We start from the raw sequence: 13785 nt of genomic DNA on the forward strand, positions 1-13785 counted from the left end.
CAACTTAGTCTGAACAAATACAATGCAGTGTTTTATTATGAAAACCTTTATAAGTTCCAACATATTCTGCAGTGCAGCACAACAAACCGTTGTATACATAGAACATACAGATTACATACAATAATACAACTAATAACCATTACAAGAGGTAAAGAGGACCTTGCTCAAATGAGCTTACAATCTAAAAGGCTTTATTTTATAATTACTTATTTTAGTTTACAGAGCTGGGTCAGTGCAGGAAATAAGTAAAAGCATGGAAAAGAAGTTCATTCTAGTTTCAGTGTAATTGCAAGGAGATCTTGAGAATCACCATAAAGTTAATTGTACATGATCATAGTGATAGATGTCTTAGAAAAATACATTCAGGAAACAAATCCATGGTAACAGCTTACATTAAACAGGAGTTTGGTAACCATAATAATGCAAAACACAGGGTTTTCATGAGAAAGAGTGTGTTACAACATTGCCCTGTTTATCAGTGCTGTATTCATGAGGGGCAAGGGCAGGTGGGTATGCATCCCATTTCCTGTCCCCAATTTGCACATCAAGTTAGGGAGTGCCAGCAGGCACAGGCTGCAATAGGACCCCAAAGTTATTCCTTCCCTATGGTAGGTGGTAAGGACAGGTCTGCCTTGAACTTGCTGAACTTTACAACTCATTTTTTTTTATATCCGGCACAAGGTGCAGCCAGACCCCAGACACTAAAGGGGGTGCTTTCGCACTTCTTTCCAAAAAGAAAAAAGGGAATTGTCGGTGGAAAACATGTGGAGCTTAGTTTTTCCAAAGGGTTCTTGAGTGGTAACTTCAGACAAATGAAGCACAATCATTTAGCGGCAGTAAAAAGAGCACTAAAAATAGACAATGCTGATCATTTACTGATGATTTTCTCTATGTATGTCTTAGCAGAGGCAATGTTCAGTACTGGCTATATCAGGGTATTTTCTGGCTTTAAGTAGCCATGACAAGTAGCTGCTACTAAATAGCTTTGCGAACCTTTGCCCTAAGAAATGCTACATGCAGTGTTTCCTGAAATTTTTGTTTCCATCCACTACTCAAATTTTTAACTGCAGCTAGCCATATCAGATGGTATCAGGTATACACTAGATGAAGTGGTCCTACCATTAAAAAAGAAACCAAGGTATATATTTGCATTTATTCTTACTTATACTTAACTTTACCATTATGTTGCATAGCCTATCTGCTCCAAGTGGCAGAAACAACTTAAAATAGTTCTCCAAATAGAAAGAAACAATGGACACACTACTGGTAAAGTTATCATGATGATAAATAGAGATATGCATATAATATGGAAGACAGGGAGTCTGCACATATAGATAGACAGCCAATGTGCTCTTACAATATAAAAACATTTGTTGTCTCGGACCAGAAGGCTTATCTCATTCTTTGATGAGTTTAAATGGGTTAAGACCAGAGAAGACTGATGTCAGTCTGATCTGAACCTATTTTAACTGCCCATACAATAAAGTGTTGTTTTTATTCAAATATAGGATTTCAGTAATGTTGCAGTTACCATGAGAACTGTGCTCAGATCTTTACATTGAACACATTTGAACATCAATATAACTTAAGATTAATGCAATGATTCTCATTGTACCCTCTATAATTTCATTTTGGCTGTATGCATGCAGAGATAAAGGTATGGAATAATGTTTAAATGTAAAATACTTTATGCAAACCACAATCTGTTGTTTACACCGGTCTCAACCTCTGCTCATCACACAGGTTATAGTTAACAATGGGATATTAAATTTGGTTGCACCAGTACCAGTACCACTAAGGGCTATGGCACATTTTGGATGGTAATCCTTTTCCATTAATGATATTGGAAAGCAATCTGTAGTGGCTGGTAACTGGTGATTTAATAAAAATGTTGTGAATTATTACAGGATTTATATTTTGCTCAAGTGAAGGAAAGGAATGTGGGAATCTGGGGGAGGTTACGGCAGACCACCCAGCAATTTATTGCAGTGGAGATGATCGGACAAATCTGAAACTTTACAAGTAGGGGGCATTGGAAGATTCCACTTCCTACATCTCTAATCATTTGGGCTGTTGGTCTGTACAAATGGAACAACAGAATGTGGTCACCCACGTGCATGGCCAGATGTACAGCATCAGTATGTTTAACTTATAGACTGATCAGCCTCATACCATGCAGGGTTGGCCAGTATATTGCCACATAAGCATACTATTTATACATATATAGTTGTACTTATTAAAGGGTGTTGAAAAAACAATCACACACACAAAAAGGGGGATGTTTTAATGGATGTGCACCTGTCTATTAACTTTTAGCCTTATTGCCCACAGGATAGTTTGCCAGCAGTTAATCTCAGCTACCACAGGCAACTAATCTCCCTGAAATACCTTTCCAACAGCAATAAAGGGAATTTCCAGTGGAAAGGACGCATTGCTTTGTTTTCTGAAGTTGCCCAAAGTTGTCTGCAGGAGCAGTTTGCACGAGTTTGGAAAACACAAAGCAACACGTATACCGTCCCATTGGCGAATCACTTTTGCCGTTGGGAATGCATTTCAGGAGATTAATCACCTACGCTAGCCAACATTTAACCGTGGACAACTAATCTTGCTATTTGACATCAGCCTTAAAGGTTGTTGAGTTTCTATAGAAGTCACTGGAGAGTATATATAACCATTCAAGCTAGTTGATTGAGGGATTTTTTTTGAAACTTTACAGGCCTATGAAGTCTATAATTGACTTAAAAAGAAGAAATGACAGTCAGTCAGCCTTCCTTTTAATATAATAGATAATAAACCAGTAAGTCCGTGTCCACTACTAGACCAACTCTGAAAACGTGAATTTTGGAAATCTGATTATATGATTAGCTATGATTACATGTATGATTGCATTTTGTTTTAAAAAAAATCCACTACAATGTCAGTTTAGTTAAATAAAAATGGATTGGCCAAAATGACCTGTGTGTACCTATTATAAGTAGAAGTTATGTTTTCAAGCGCACTTGGTCATGTTTCATCTACTGAATAATACGTTTTTATCTCTTTCATCTTACTTCTCAGATGTTCACAATACTTTCTCAGACAATTTCTTGATTACAGATTACATTGTCATGTAATATAGACATCAGATAAACCGTGAATCTAATCAACTGGCTGTTTAGATTATGCAAAGTACACATTTTCTCAGAAGGAGCAGTATAAATACAAGCAGTGAGAGAATGTTGTATTAGTGGACATTGACTTCTTTCCAGTTTGGTTTTGTTAAGAAGCAAGAAGCCTGTTGATTAAAGGTAAGTCTCTATTGGGCTGTAGCCATGAGGCCTTCTACTATAGGTAATTTTGCTTGTACTGCCTTTTATAAGTTGCTGCAGTTCTGTTCTTTAAGGTTCTATAAACTGCCACTTTTAAATGTTGTAAATGGAAACTGTCTTGCTTGGGAGTAATTTTATTTACAGGGGACCCATACCTATAAAAATCACTTTACTCCTGTAATACCATCCTAAAAGTCCATCACAGAAGAAAGGTAATTTACAATACCCCACACTTTTGCACCTCTTCTACTAAACATTTACCACCTATAACCTAATGATAGTGCACCCTCCACACTCCATTTATGTAGTAGTGGTATAGCATCTATTATATGAAATACTTGGAACCTTTTCAGGCTAAATGGTCTTTCCAATATTTGGATCGCCATACCTTAAGTTTGCTAAAAATCATTAAAACTTTAAGTAAGCCCAATTAGATTGTTTACCACCATTATGGATTCATGCAGCATAATTAGGATCAAATACAATGTACTTTTTTTATTATTACGCAGAAAAAGGGAAACAAATAAATAATTAGAATGGTTAAAAATGGACTTTATAGGAGATGGCCTTCCTGTAATTTGGAGCTTTCTGGAAAATGGGTTTTTGGAAAAGGGATCCTATATCTGTGTATTTACTGTATGTAATTTAAAAACCTTTTTTTTGGTTTCTTGCCCTCTGTTTTAAATCAAAATATAACTCCATTGTTAATACACAGCATGTTAAAACCCATTTTACAGTAATTTAACTTTTGTGCACATTTAACTGCCATTGTGTCCAAGCCTTTACAGCAGTAGTATTTGTGATACTTTTTATTTGCTTACCTATGCATCAAAAAATTAGTGTTTAACCACTAGCCTGCCACAGATAGTAGAATCTGAGGTTCTAGTTGGCCAAAACATGATTGCGCACAGATTGCGAAGGGCTTTCCTCCAGTCACTCCTATTGTTGCCGGTGGAATGCCATTTTGGAGCGGTTAGTCGTCTGCAATAGCAGAGATCTTTTGCGGGGGACTGAAATGCTCCGTGGGTTCTTACCCTATCCCCTTTTCTGCCAGACAAGATTTGTTATTTTACCTTGGTATTTACTTGTAAACAAGGGAGTATCACTAAGTACAGTGGATAAATTGCCCACTGCTGGACTGGGCATCTGGGGTGGACTAAAGCCCCCTTCCCTTTCTGGGTATAATCATTTGTTAGTCTAGTGAATGGCAAGGACACAACTAAATGCAGACTAAGGGGCTGATTTACTAATACACGATTTCGAATTGGAAAAATTCCGATTGGAAATGAACATTTTGCGACTTTTTCGTATTTTTTGTGATTTTTTCGGCGTCTTTACGATTTTTGCGTAAAAACGCGAGTTTTTCGGCGTCTTTACGATTTTTGCGTAAAAACGCGAGTTTTTCGGCATCTTTATGAAAGTTGCGCAAAGTCGCGATTTTTTCGTAGTGTTAACACTTGCGCGCAAAGTCGCGCCTTTTTCGTAGCGTTAAAACTTAACGACGTTTCGTGCAAGTTTTAACGCTACGAAAAAGGCGCGACTTTGCGCGCAAGTGTTAACGCTACGAAAAAATCGCGACTTTGCGCAACTTTCGTAAAGACGCCGAAAAACTCACGTTTTTACGCAAAAATCGTAAAGACGCCGAAAAAAATCACAAAATTACCGATCATTACGAAAAAAACGCAATCGGACGCATTCGGCCCGTTCGTGGGTTAGTAAATGTGCCCCATAGTGTTGACAGGTTGAACTGTGCCAAATCTCTTAAATTAGCATTGTGGAGCAAAAGTCTGCCCGCCACTGTTCTGTGTACATCTAATTGTGTCCTTATTATTCCTCAAGGTAGTAAGTGGTGACAGTAATTAGTGTGTTGCTGGTGTCCTCCTGAGGGAAACACTGGACAAAACATCAAGGGGTGTATTTATTAATACTGGTGATGTTGCCCATAGAAACCAATGACATCTTTGCTTTTGTTTTCTAACATCACCAATTAGTATTTATCTCTAATGTTAATAAATATACCCCAAGTGTGCAAAGGGCCTAAGAATATTGTTTGCAGTGTTTACTGGGGGGTGGGGTAAAGGAGTGCGTGATGTACAATCATTGTGGCTACATTCTTATGGAAAGATTGCCAAGCATTGTTTTTTAATTTCTCATATCGGCCTAAAGGTGGCCATACACGCACCGATATTATCGTACGAAACCTCGTTTCGTACGATAATCGGTGCGTGTATGGTATGTCAACGAGCCGACCGATGTCGCAGGAAGCTGCTGAAATCGGTCGGCTCGTCGATCGGCCAGGTTAGAAAATTTTGGTCGGGCGCCATAGAAGGCGCCTGACCAAAATTCTCCCTTCAGAGCTGAATCGGCAGAAGGAGGTAGAAATCCTATTGTTTCTACCTCCTTACCTGCCGATTCAGCCCTGAATGGTGTGTGGCGGATCTGACGATGTTTCGTGCGACCGATGGTCGTACGAAACATCGTCGGATCGCCACGTGTATGGCCAGCTTTAATTATGTATTGTAAAGATCAACCTGCTTTGCTGATGCTTAAAATCATATTCTTGTAAATATTCTCTTAAATTATAAGCATTTTTCACTTTAAGTCAGGCCAGAGAATGGTGTTATTATATTGCAAGGGGTTTTAAGTAACAGCTGTTTTATTAAACTAATTTTCTTTTAAAACATTTCATAAAACTGAAGAGCTAACATTTATCACAATTTTCACTTTAAAAAATAAATAATGTTATACCTTTAGTGTCAATGAAAAGCCCCATATACCATAGTCATTATTGAGGTACAGCGCTAATGTATTCATCTTCATACTCGTAGCTTACTTTATGTGCATTGTTAAAATAAAGAGCTTTTTCAAATATTTATATAGTATAGATGTTTGTTTATTATGCATATCATATGCAATATCCAGCACTCTGTCTCTTACTATACTGCTTTAGTAACAGTAGAACATTACTTCTTTCATCTCATTTATAGAAAAAGACCTCTATTTTATGTGCATTAAAAGCTACCCCATTTTGAAATACTCTAAATACATGGATACAAAGATATTTTAAATAGATGCAACTAATTAATAAAATTATTTTTCTCCTTATCTTGCAGGATTCCCCCTTGTTTCCTAACGGACAAATTTATAAATTCTGCTGGATCAGCAAAACTATTTTTTTGATTTGCTTTAGTACTTGTAATAGTCATCTCATGTGCTCCATAATACCAGGAAAAAACATGGAGAGAGTCAATTGTGAGCATATACTTTATAAAAAATTACTCTGTATTTTATGTAGTTTTCTTATTCATACTTGTCAGTCAATGGACATGAAAGCACCAACAAATGGACCTGCCAATTTTATGGCCATATGGAATGCCCCAACAGAACTATGCATGAGAAAGTTCAAAGTTAACATAGATATCAGTCTATTCCAGATTACTGGTTCCCCAGAATCATCCACCATAGCTCAGAACATTACAATCTTTTACACTGACAGATTAGGTTATTATCCTTCAATAAATGAAACAAATGGCAAGATAACCAATGGAGGCATTCCTCAACTTACGAATATGGATTTCCATTTAAAAAAAGTTAAGGAAGATATTGAATATTATTTACCATATTCAAAACAAAATGGCCTGGCTGTAATTGATTGGGAAGACTGGCGACCCATATGGATAAGAAACTGGGCTTCTAAGGCTGTATACAAGATGAACTCTATCGAGTTTGCCCGACAGATGGATATAACTATGACCCACAAAAAGGCAGCACTTATTGCTGAAGCTCAGTTTGAATCGGCAGCACAAAATTTTATGTTACAAACTTTAAGATTAGGCAAAGCGATGAGACCGAATTATTTATGGGGGTTTTACTTATTTCCAAACTGCTATAATTATCATTATAAATCAAATCCTAAACAGTATAAAGGACATTGCCCAGAAGTGGAAATACAGCGAAACAATAAGCTACATTGGCTTTGGAAGGAAAGCACAGCTTTATTCCCAAACGTCTATCTAGAAGTGGCTCTAAAGTCATCAAATAATGCTGTAATGTTTGCTCGACACCGGATCCAGGAAGCCCGTAGACTGTCTTCTTTGTCAAAGTTTACATTACCTATATATGTGTATACCCGTCCAGTATTTACAGATCAACCTGATAAATTTCTCTCAGAGGTCAGTGAATGCTCTGCATAATTGTACTTAGTACAGGCAAAGCTCATAGCATTTTTTATGATCTCTCTTAATAGAGCTTCCAAGTAGGGAGTATGTGCTAATTTGTGTGTAGCCAGTAGACCTTAACAAAACCATTGCTTACAATGGGGTTTTGGGAACAGAGGATGCAACTAGCAGAAACTGAAAATGCAAGGTGTATAGACAAAGTACACTCTGTCAAAAACAAACTGGCCACTCACTGCCGCCTGAGGTTCTCACCTTGCCTCAAGGCAAAAGTGGCACTGTCTTTAAGAGAAAAGCAATATGAAAAGTTAAATGAGTAAACATTAAGAATCTGTTTGATTAAATTAGACAATTACATATTTTGAATATCATTAGTTAAGGTTATTTAAAATGGATGAATTTTTAAAATGGCAGTCATGTTTACTGCCAGTTTTTCTCCTATGTTGAAGTTATTGTATATTATATACGTATACACTGTAGAGGAGGCCAGCACAACTGGGATGGTGCCTAAAACGAATGATATGGCATGAACAGACAATGTGTCGTTTTGGTCCCCACTGGGATGTTTCTCAATGTGAGAAAGGGACTGAAAAATCATGTTGGCTGTTTATGCTGCAATTAACACACATCATTCCTTATATATAAGTAGTGTATAAGTGTATAAGTGATATATACATAGTGAATAGTGGCATGTTACGGACAATGTTGCTTAATATTTACATGTTGGTTATCTGACCTACTTATGACAGGTAAAACTCCCTGTGGCCTACATTTAATTTTCAGTCTTGAATTTGTTGAGCCTAGCTAAGTATGAAAATTGAAATGAGATATCAATCATTTTTTAATTTTTTTTAAATCAAGGTTGATCTGGCAAATGTCATTGGTGAAATAGCTGCACTTGGTGCTGATGGATTTGTAATGTGGGGAGAGATTAAAAACATGACTCAGAGTAAGGTATGTTTACAACACATTGTTATTTTAACATATTTTAAGTATGCTGATAATGTAATTAACAATTTTGTTATCTGTATGTGTGAGACTGCCCTTGTAGTTATGGTAATTGATTTTACACCCCTAATAACAACATTAGTTTCCTAACTTTTAAATGACTAAACTAAATCTACTAGGTCATGGTGGGAGGGTGATTTACCTTAGTAAGTTGGGGGGCACAACCCAAAGGTCTGCTAGACAGACCATATTGAAGGTCAATTTAAAATGTTTTTCAAAAGAGTAACGCTAGAATTTGTATTATTTTGTATTATCTTACATGTTGAATATTTGTATTCAAACTAAATTTAAATTTTGTTTCACAGAAAACATGCACTGATTTAAACAGCTATCTTGTCAAGATTCTGAATCCCTACATCATCAATGTTACACTTGCAGCAAAGCTTTGCAGTCACGTTCTGTGTCAGGACAATGGATTATGCACACGCAAAAACTGGAACACCAATACTTATCTTCATTTAAATTCAAACACCTTAGCTATTGAACAGAAGAATGGGAAATATACAATTAAAGGACATGCCACACATGAAGATCTAACTTATTTTTCCAAACATTTTCAGTGCCATTGCAATGCAGGACGAAAGTGCAAAGAAACTTTTAATCTGAAAAACATTGGACTGGTGAATGTCTGCCTCCCAAATAGCAATATTTGTGTAAAAGCTAGATTTGATGCACATTCCTCCAAAGTTCCAGAAATTAGTAAGATAACCCCCAGTCCAACAAAAACTGCACCTAGGATTTTACAAAGCATTACAATAGGCAGGGCAAAGGTAACAAAGAATAAGAAACAAACACATAGGCATCAAGTAGATCTTAGTGTAAATATTTAAGAGTCATTTGTATGATTTTAAACATTTTAGAGTTATAATGGTGGAACACTCTGCATTACTGCTGTTCTTTTTGTTCTTGCCAAATTTATACATTTTGTTGTTGTACATTTTCTTTTCATTGGTAGTTATAAACACAATGAAATTTTTTTTAAATAAACATTATACTGAAGCTCTGTTACATCTGTTAAGTTACATGATGCCTTAAATCCATCTCCATGGCATCTCCTTGGCACTGGTAATAGTGTAAGATGGTTGGAAAAGGTTGGGAAACGTTGCTTTAAACCAAGCTAACTGGTGATTTTTTGGGTTATTTCCTAATTACCCCAGTATATTTCATGCACTAATGGAAATTGGAGGCAATTGTGCTGAAACAAGCATTTCTATTGATATTGTCCTTTGTGCAATGCCAACTAATTTGCACTGTTTTACAGTGATAATAATTTACATTAGTGCTTGCCCATTGAGTTTATATTGTAAGGTCCCTATGATATTTACATACACAAACACTACAGGGTAAACTTAATCAGGATTAAATTAAGCTTCCATAGTCCCAGGATGCCCTTGGTACAATAGGAGAGGGGGCCAGCTTGAGTAGGAAGAGGGTAGGGGGTGTTACAATTTTGAAGGGTAAAAGTGGCCATACAAGGCAGATTTCATCTTGTGAAATTAAATTTTTCTAGGACAATCCAATGTTTATCATTACATTGATGGGCTGTGAACAATTGTAAAATTGATGATCATTCTAAATACATCATCCCAAATGTCGATCAGACAGTTTTAAAATTGTTTAAAAAAGTTGTGGAACAATGAAATCTGTTAATGGATGTGATGAACTGATATTTATTGCTGAATATTGATGAATATTCCTTGCAACATGGCTTTATTGGAAAGGGTTGGGTTAAATGCAAACAAACGTTTGTACCCATAATAACTTGAAATAACAATAGCTAATTGAATTTTAGATAATACAAATAACTGTAGCTGTACCTTGTGACCATAAAATTTAAAATGAATAAAACACAAAAATAGGAGCGCTGTAATATACAGCAAAGCATACTTGGGTACACAAAATTCATGTGAATAAATCAACTGGAAAGGCAAAGCATGCAGCAAAGCAGTTAAATGGGTAGTTGCAATCACTATCAAAAACTATACATTAAATTGCAATTTATAATAAAGCATACTAGGAACCAAATTTTTTTTCAAATTAAAAAAGGCCTTTTAGTGATGCTCTATACTCGGATCTCAGTGTTATTGCAAATATAAGCAGTAAAGGTTAGACTAGATGACAAGATTGGCCAAACACTGTGGAAGAATTTTAACATAGAAGAATCCGAACATGAAAATATTGTACAGAAAACATTTTTTAGTTAAGTGCATTAACAATATCTTATATTGTTTTAGGTTAGATATTGCCTGCTTACAGTTATCACTGTCTTTCAAAATAGTATCTTTGCCTTTGATAGAATTACTCTCTCTCATTTGCATTCCTTTAAAAAGTACATAAATGTGGATCAAAAAGATGTATTACTTGTAACTTTGTTGTAAAAACAGATACCTTCTCCTCAACAGTTACTAAAAAGATATACTCAATTAAGCACTTTATAAACTGTAATACTAAATCTGTTATTTATCTTCTTACGTGTAATAAATGTGGAAAACAGTACGTTGGCCAGACTAATAGAAAGTTAAAAGAAAGGATCCGCGAACATGTCTTGAATATTACTGACATTAATTCCCGTACAAAAGTAGCTAGTCACTTTCAAGAATGTTCAAATAGATCTGTACATAACCTGTTATAGGTATTGACAAGATTATTCCTAGCCCCAGAGGAGGTAATATAGTTAATGCTCTCATAAAGAGAGAAACTAAATGGATCTTTTATCTTAATACTAGACAACCAAACGGCCTTAATTTTGACTATGATGTATCATGCCATGTATGATTATGTTATATTTTGTAACACTTGACTACAACTATAGTCACCTATTGAATGTACTTTACTCAGGTGAAAAAACTCACGGCCAGGGATAACTCACTTCCAAATAAGAAAGCATGATGCTTACCAGACAGTCCTGTTGACCCGGGTGCTCCTGCCCAGAGTCCGTAGCCAGGGGACAAATCTCGTCACAAAACTTCACACATTGGCAGTGCACTGCCAATGTGTGAAGTTTTGTAACCATAGGGAATCCACCTGGCCCCAATTATGTATTTTGGCTTTGGGGATAAACCAGGTGAAATAACCACAAAGGCAACCTCCAGAGGGGGCCAATCACATGACATTCCAGGCAGGCCATTATAGGGACCAATCAAGCCCTAAATTGTGATTGCACCAATCACAGCCATTTGGTGAGCATGACAAGTGTACACACACATATACAAACAACTGACTTTTTTTGGGGGGTTGTTTTGCCTAAAAAATGTTTTTTTAATACCATTGGAAATAGCGTATTCTTTAACTGCACTGTGCAATACCTTTTGTATGTTATTTTAATGATGATATTTTTGATTATTTTATTGCATTTTTTGCCATTTTATTGTATTTTCAGTTTGGATTGGTGTTGTCAGTTTGTGTCTGTTTGTAAAACCTATTTGTCTAAGCTAAAATATGAAAATTGGGATTCTGACTGCTGGTTCCACTAGGCAAAAAAACCCCAAAAACATTAATTTGTGGTTTTATTGGATTAGTGATTTTATTGCATTTCATTATTGCATTGTTCTTTGTTACATGTTTGTGCCCATGGAAATTTTGTCTGCTATGTGTTTATTTGGGTGCCTTGGTTCACCTTTGTGGCGATATTCAGAAATTTCATTAAAAAAACCCCCACTAAATTTAGCAAAACTTTGTAGTTTGGTAGTTCACAGCAGAAAGATGTATTCACTAGTGATGTGTGGGACAGCCTGACACCTGTCTCGGGCCAACATCAGCACAGATTTGCAGGTTGCGGGCAGGTTCGGATTGAGCTCTTCTGCCTGCTCTCCCCGCCAGCAACCTTACACTGCCAGCTTCCAGCTTTTTAGACTGCATTGCTTTTTGGTACTTCAAAAATATATGGTTTCCTGGGGTAAACCTAATGTTCCAGGATTTTTGGGTTTGGAATCTAAAGTATGCCGTATTCTTCTGCTGTGTAATTTACAGCTGGGAGGTTTTTTTTTGATGTATAGAAGTCAGAAATATCCATAAAACTATAAATATCTGGTATTGGCACATTTGAGAGACATGAGGCTTTCTAAATCAAATTGAATTTTTGTCGTTAAAAATAAAATATTCTGGTATAAATCCATAAATATATATCATGAAAAATAGCAATTTTGTTCCAGAAGTGGAAATACACAAACACTCAGGCTGATTTAGAAAGCTCAAGTACTTCTAAAGAATGTATAGTTTTCCTACCTAAACTAAAGCCCAACATGAAATGCCCCTGTTCAAAAAATTTGTGTCCAGTCTCTGAATCTAGTATGATTCAAAACAAAGTCATTTTTTAGACTGTGTATCACCTTCCCTGTTTAAGTTAGATACGTGCTTGATAAATATTGCTCTCAAACTAAATCAACAATAGTTTTTGGCAAAGTACAGGGCTACATGGTTCTCATCCCCTTTTAAGCTCTCCTTTACTCAATCTTCACATGCAGTTTCTCTGGTGAAATTGGATGCCTCATCAATATGTGCGTGAGACAGGCCTGGCATTAAACTAATCATCAGCTCATGAAACCTGGTTGACCATCCATTCCTCAAACGCTGATCAGTTAGAAGATGTATGCAATGTTTTCTAGCAGGAGCTTGCTTTTGTCTTTCCTTCTCCAACAAATGTTTATACAAATATATCATAAAAATAGCACCAGCCCATCATTTTAAAATTACAAGCTTAGTAAAGATGATGTGTGGTTACACAGGAAGTACTTCAATTTACTTGATGAATCTGTTGTGGGTAAGAATAAGGCATTGCTACTAGAATTGCAGAATTTGTGTATTGATTGATGGTAAAAGGAATATGCTGACTTGAAAATAACATGAAGTTTGCCATGCACAAAAAATGTATAGAGGCAAAAGTCTTCTTTTTAAAAATGGAGGCAGCAAAGAGCCCCAGGTGCTATTTCCCTAAATCGGTGATCAAAGCAGGCCTTAAAGATCCTGGAATAGCAACTGCTACTACAGTAATGTGTTAACGGATGGGGAAAGCCATCAGTTATATAGACTAAATGGGATGCCAGATATAAAATAAAGGAAGGGCTAAAGCTATCTTTGTTTTAAGCCCTAATTAATATAGGGCTGCTTATATCATATTGCTAAAAAAGTTGAGATATGTTACTACAAAAACACAAGATTTAACAATTCACAATATTTTCTGGCCTTCTAATATATACTCTAGCAAAGGGATTTCCCTCTGATCTTAATGTAGCCTAGACTATTAACAGTATAAAGATAAATATACCCAAGAAAACCACTCACCTTCAGACCCTGAA

At 36.1% G+C, this 13785-nt stretch overlaps 1 protein-coding gene across 1 annotated transcript; it reads left to right on the plus strand.

Annotated features, from left to right (window-relative positions):
- The first annotated feature begins 3183 nt into the window (after positions 1-3183).
- On the plus strand, positions 3184-9490 carry spam1 (sperm adhesion molecule 1 (PH-20 hyaluronidase, zona pellucida binding)). The gene is made up of 4 exons (XM_002932196.5): positions 3184-3287; positions 6422-7480; positions 8345-8437; positions 8797-9490. Exons 2-4 carry the CDS (start codon positions 6518-6520, stop codon positions 9319-9321), a joined length of 1581 nt encoding a protein of 526 aa, XP_002932242.3. The 5' UTR covers positions 3184-3287; positions 6422-6517; the 3' UTR covers positions 9322-9490.
- Positions 9491-13785: the final 4295 nt, after the last annotated feature.

This window comes from Xenopus tropicalis, chromosome 3 (assembly GCF_000004195.4).
Source record: "Xenopus tropicalis strain Nigerian chromosome 3, UCB_Xtro_10.0, whole genome shotgun sequence".
NCBI classification, from domain to species: Eukaryota; Metazoa; Chordata; class Amphibia; order Anura; family Pipidae; genus Xenopus; species Xenopus tropicalis.

Excerpts from the sequence above, each read along its gene's own strand:
- spam1 (XM_002932196.5), top strand. The coding sequence starts at position 6,518 with ATGTGCTCCATAATACCAGGAAAAAACATGGAGAGAGTCAATTGTGAG. Across the intron at positions 7,481-8,344 it reads CTGATAAATTTCTCTCAGAG|GTTGATCTGGCAAATGTCAT; the intron begins GTCAGTGAATGC and ends TTTTAAATCAAG. Across the intron at positions 8,438-8,796 it reads AAAACATGACTCAGAGTAAG|AAAACATGCACTGATTTAAA; the intron begins GTATGTTTACAA and ends TTTGTTTCACAG.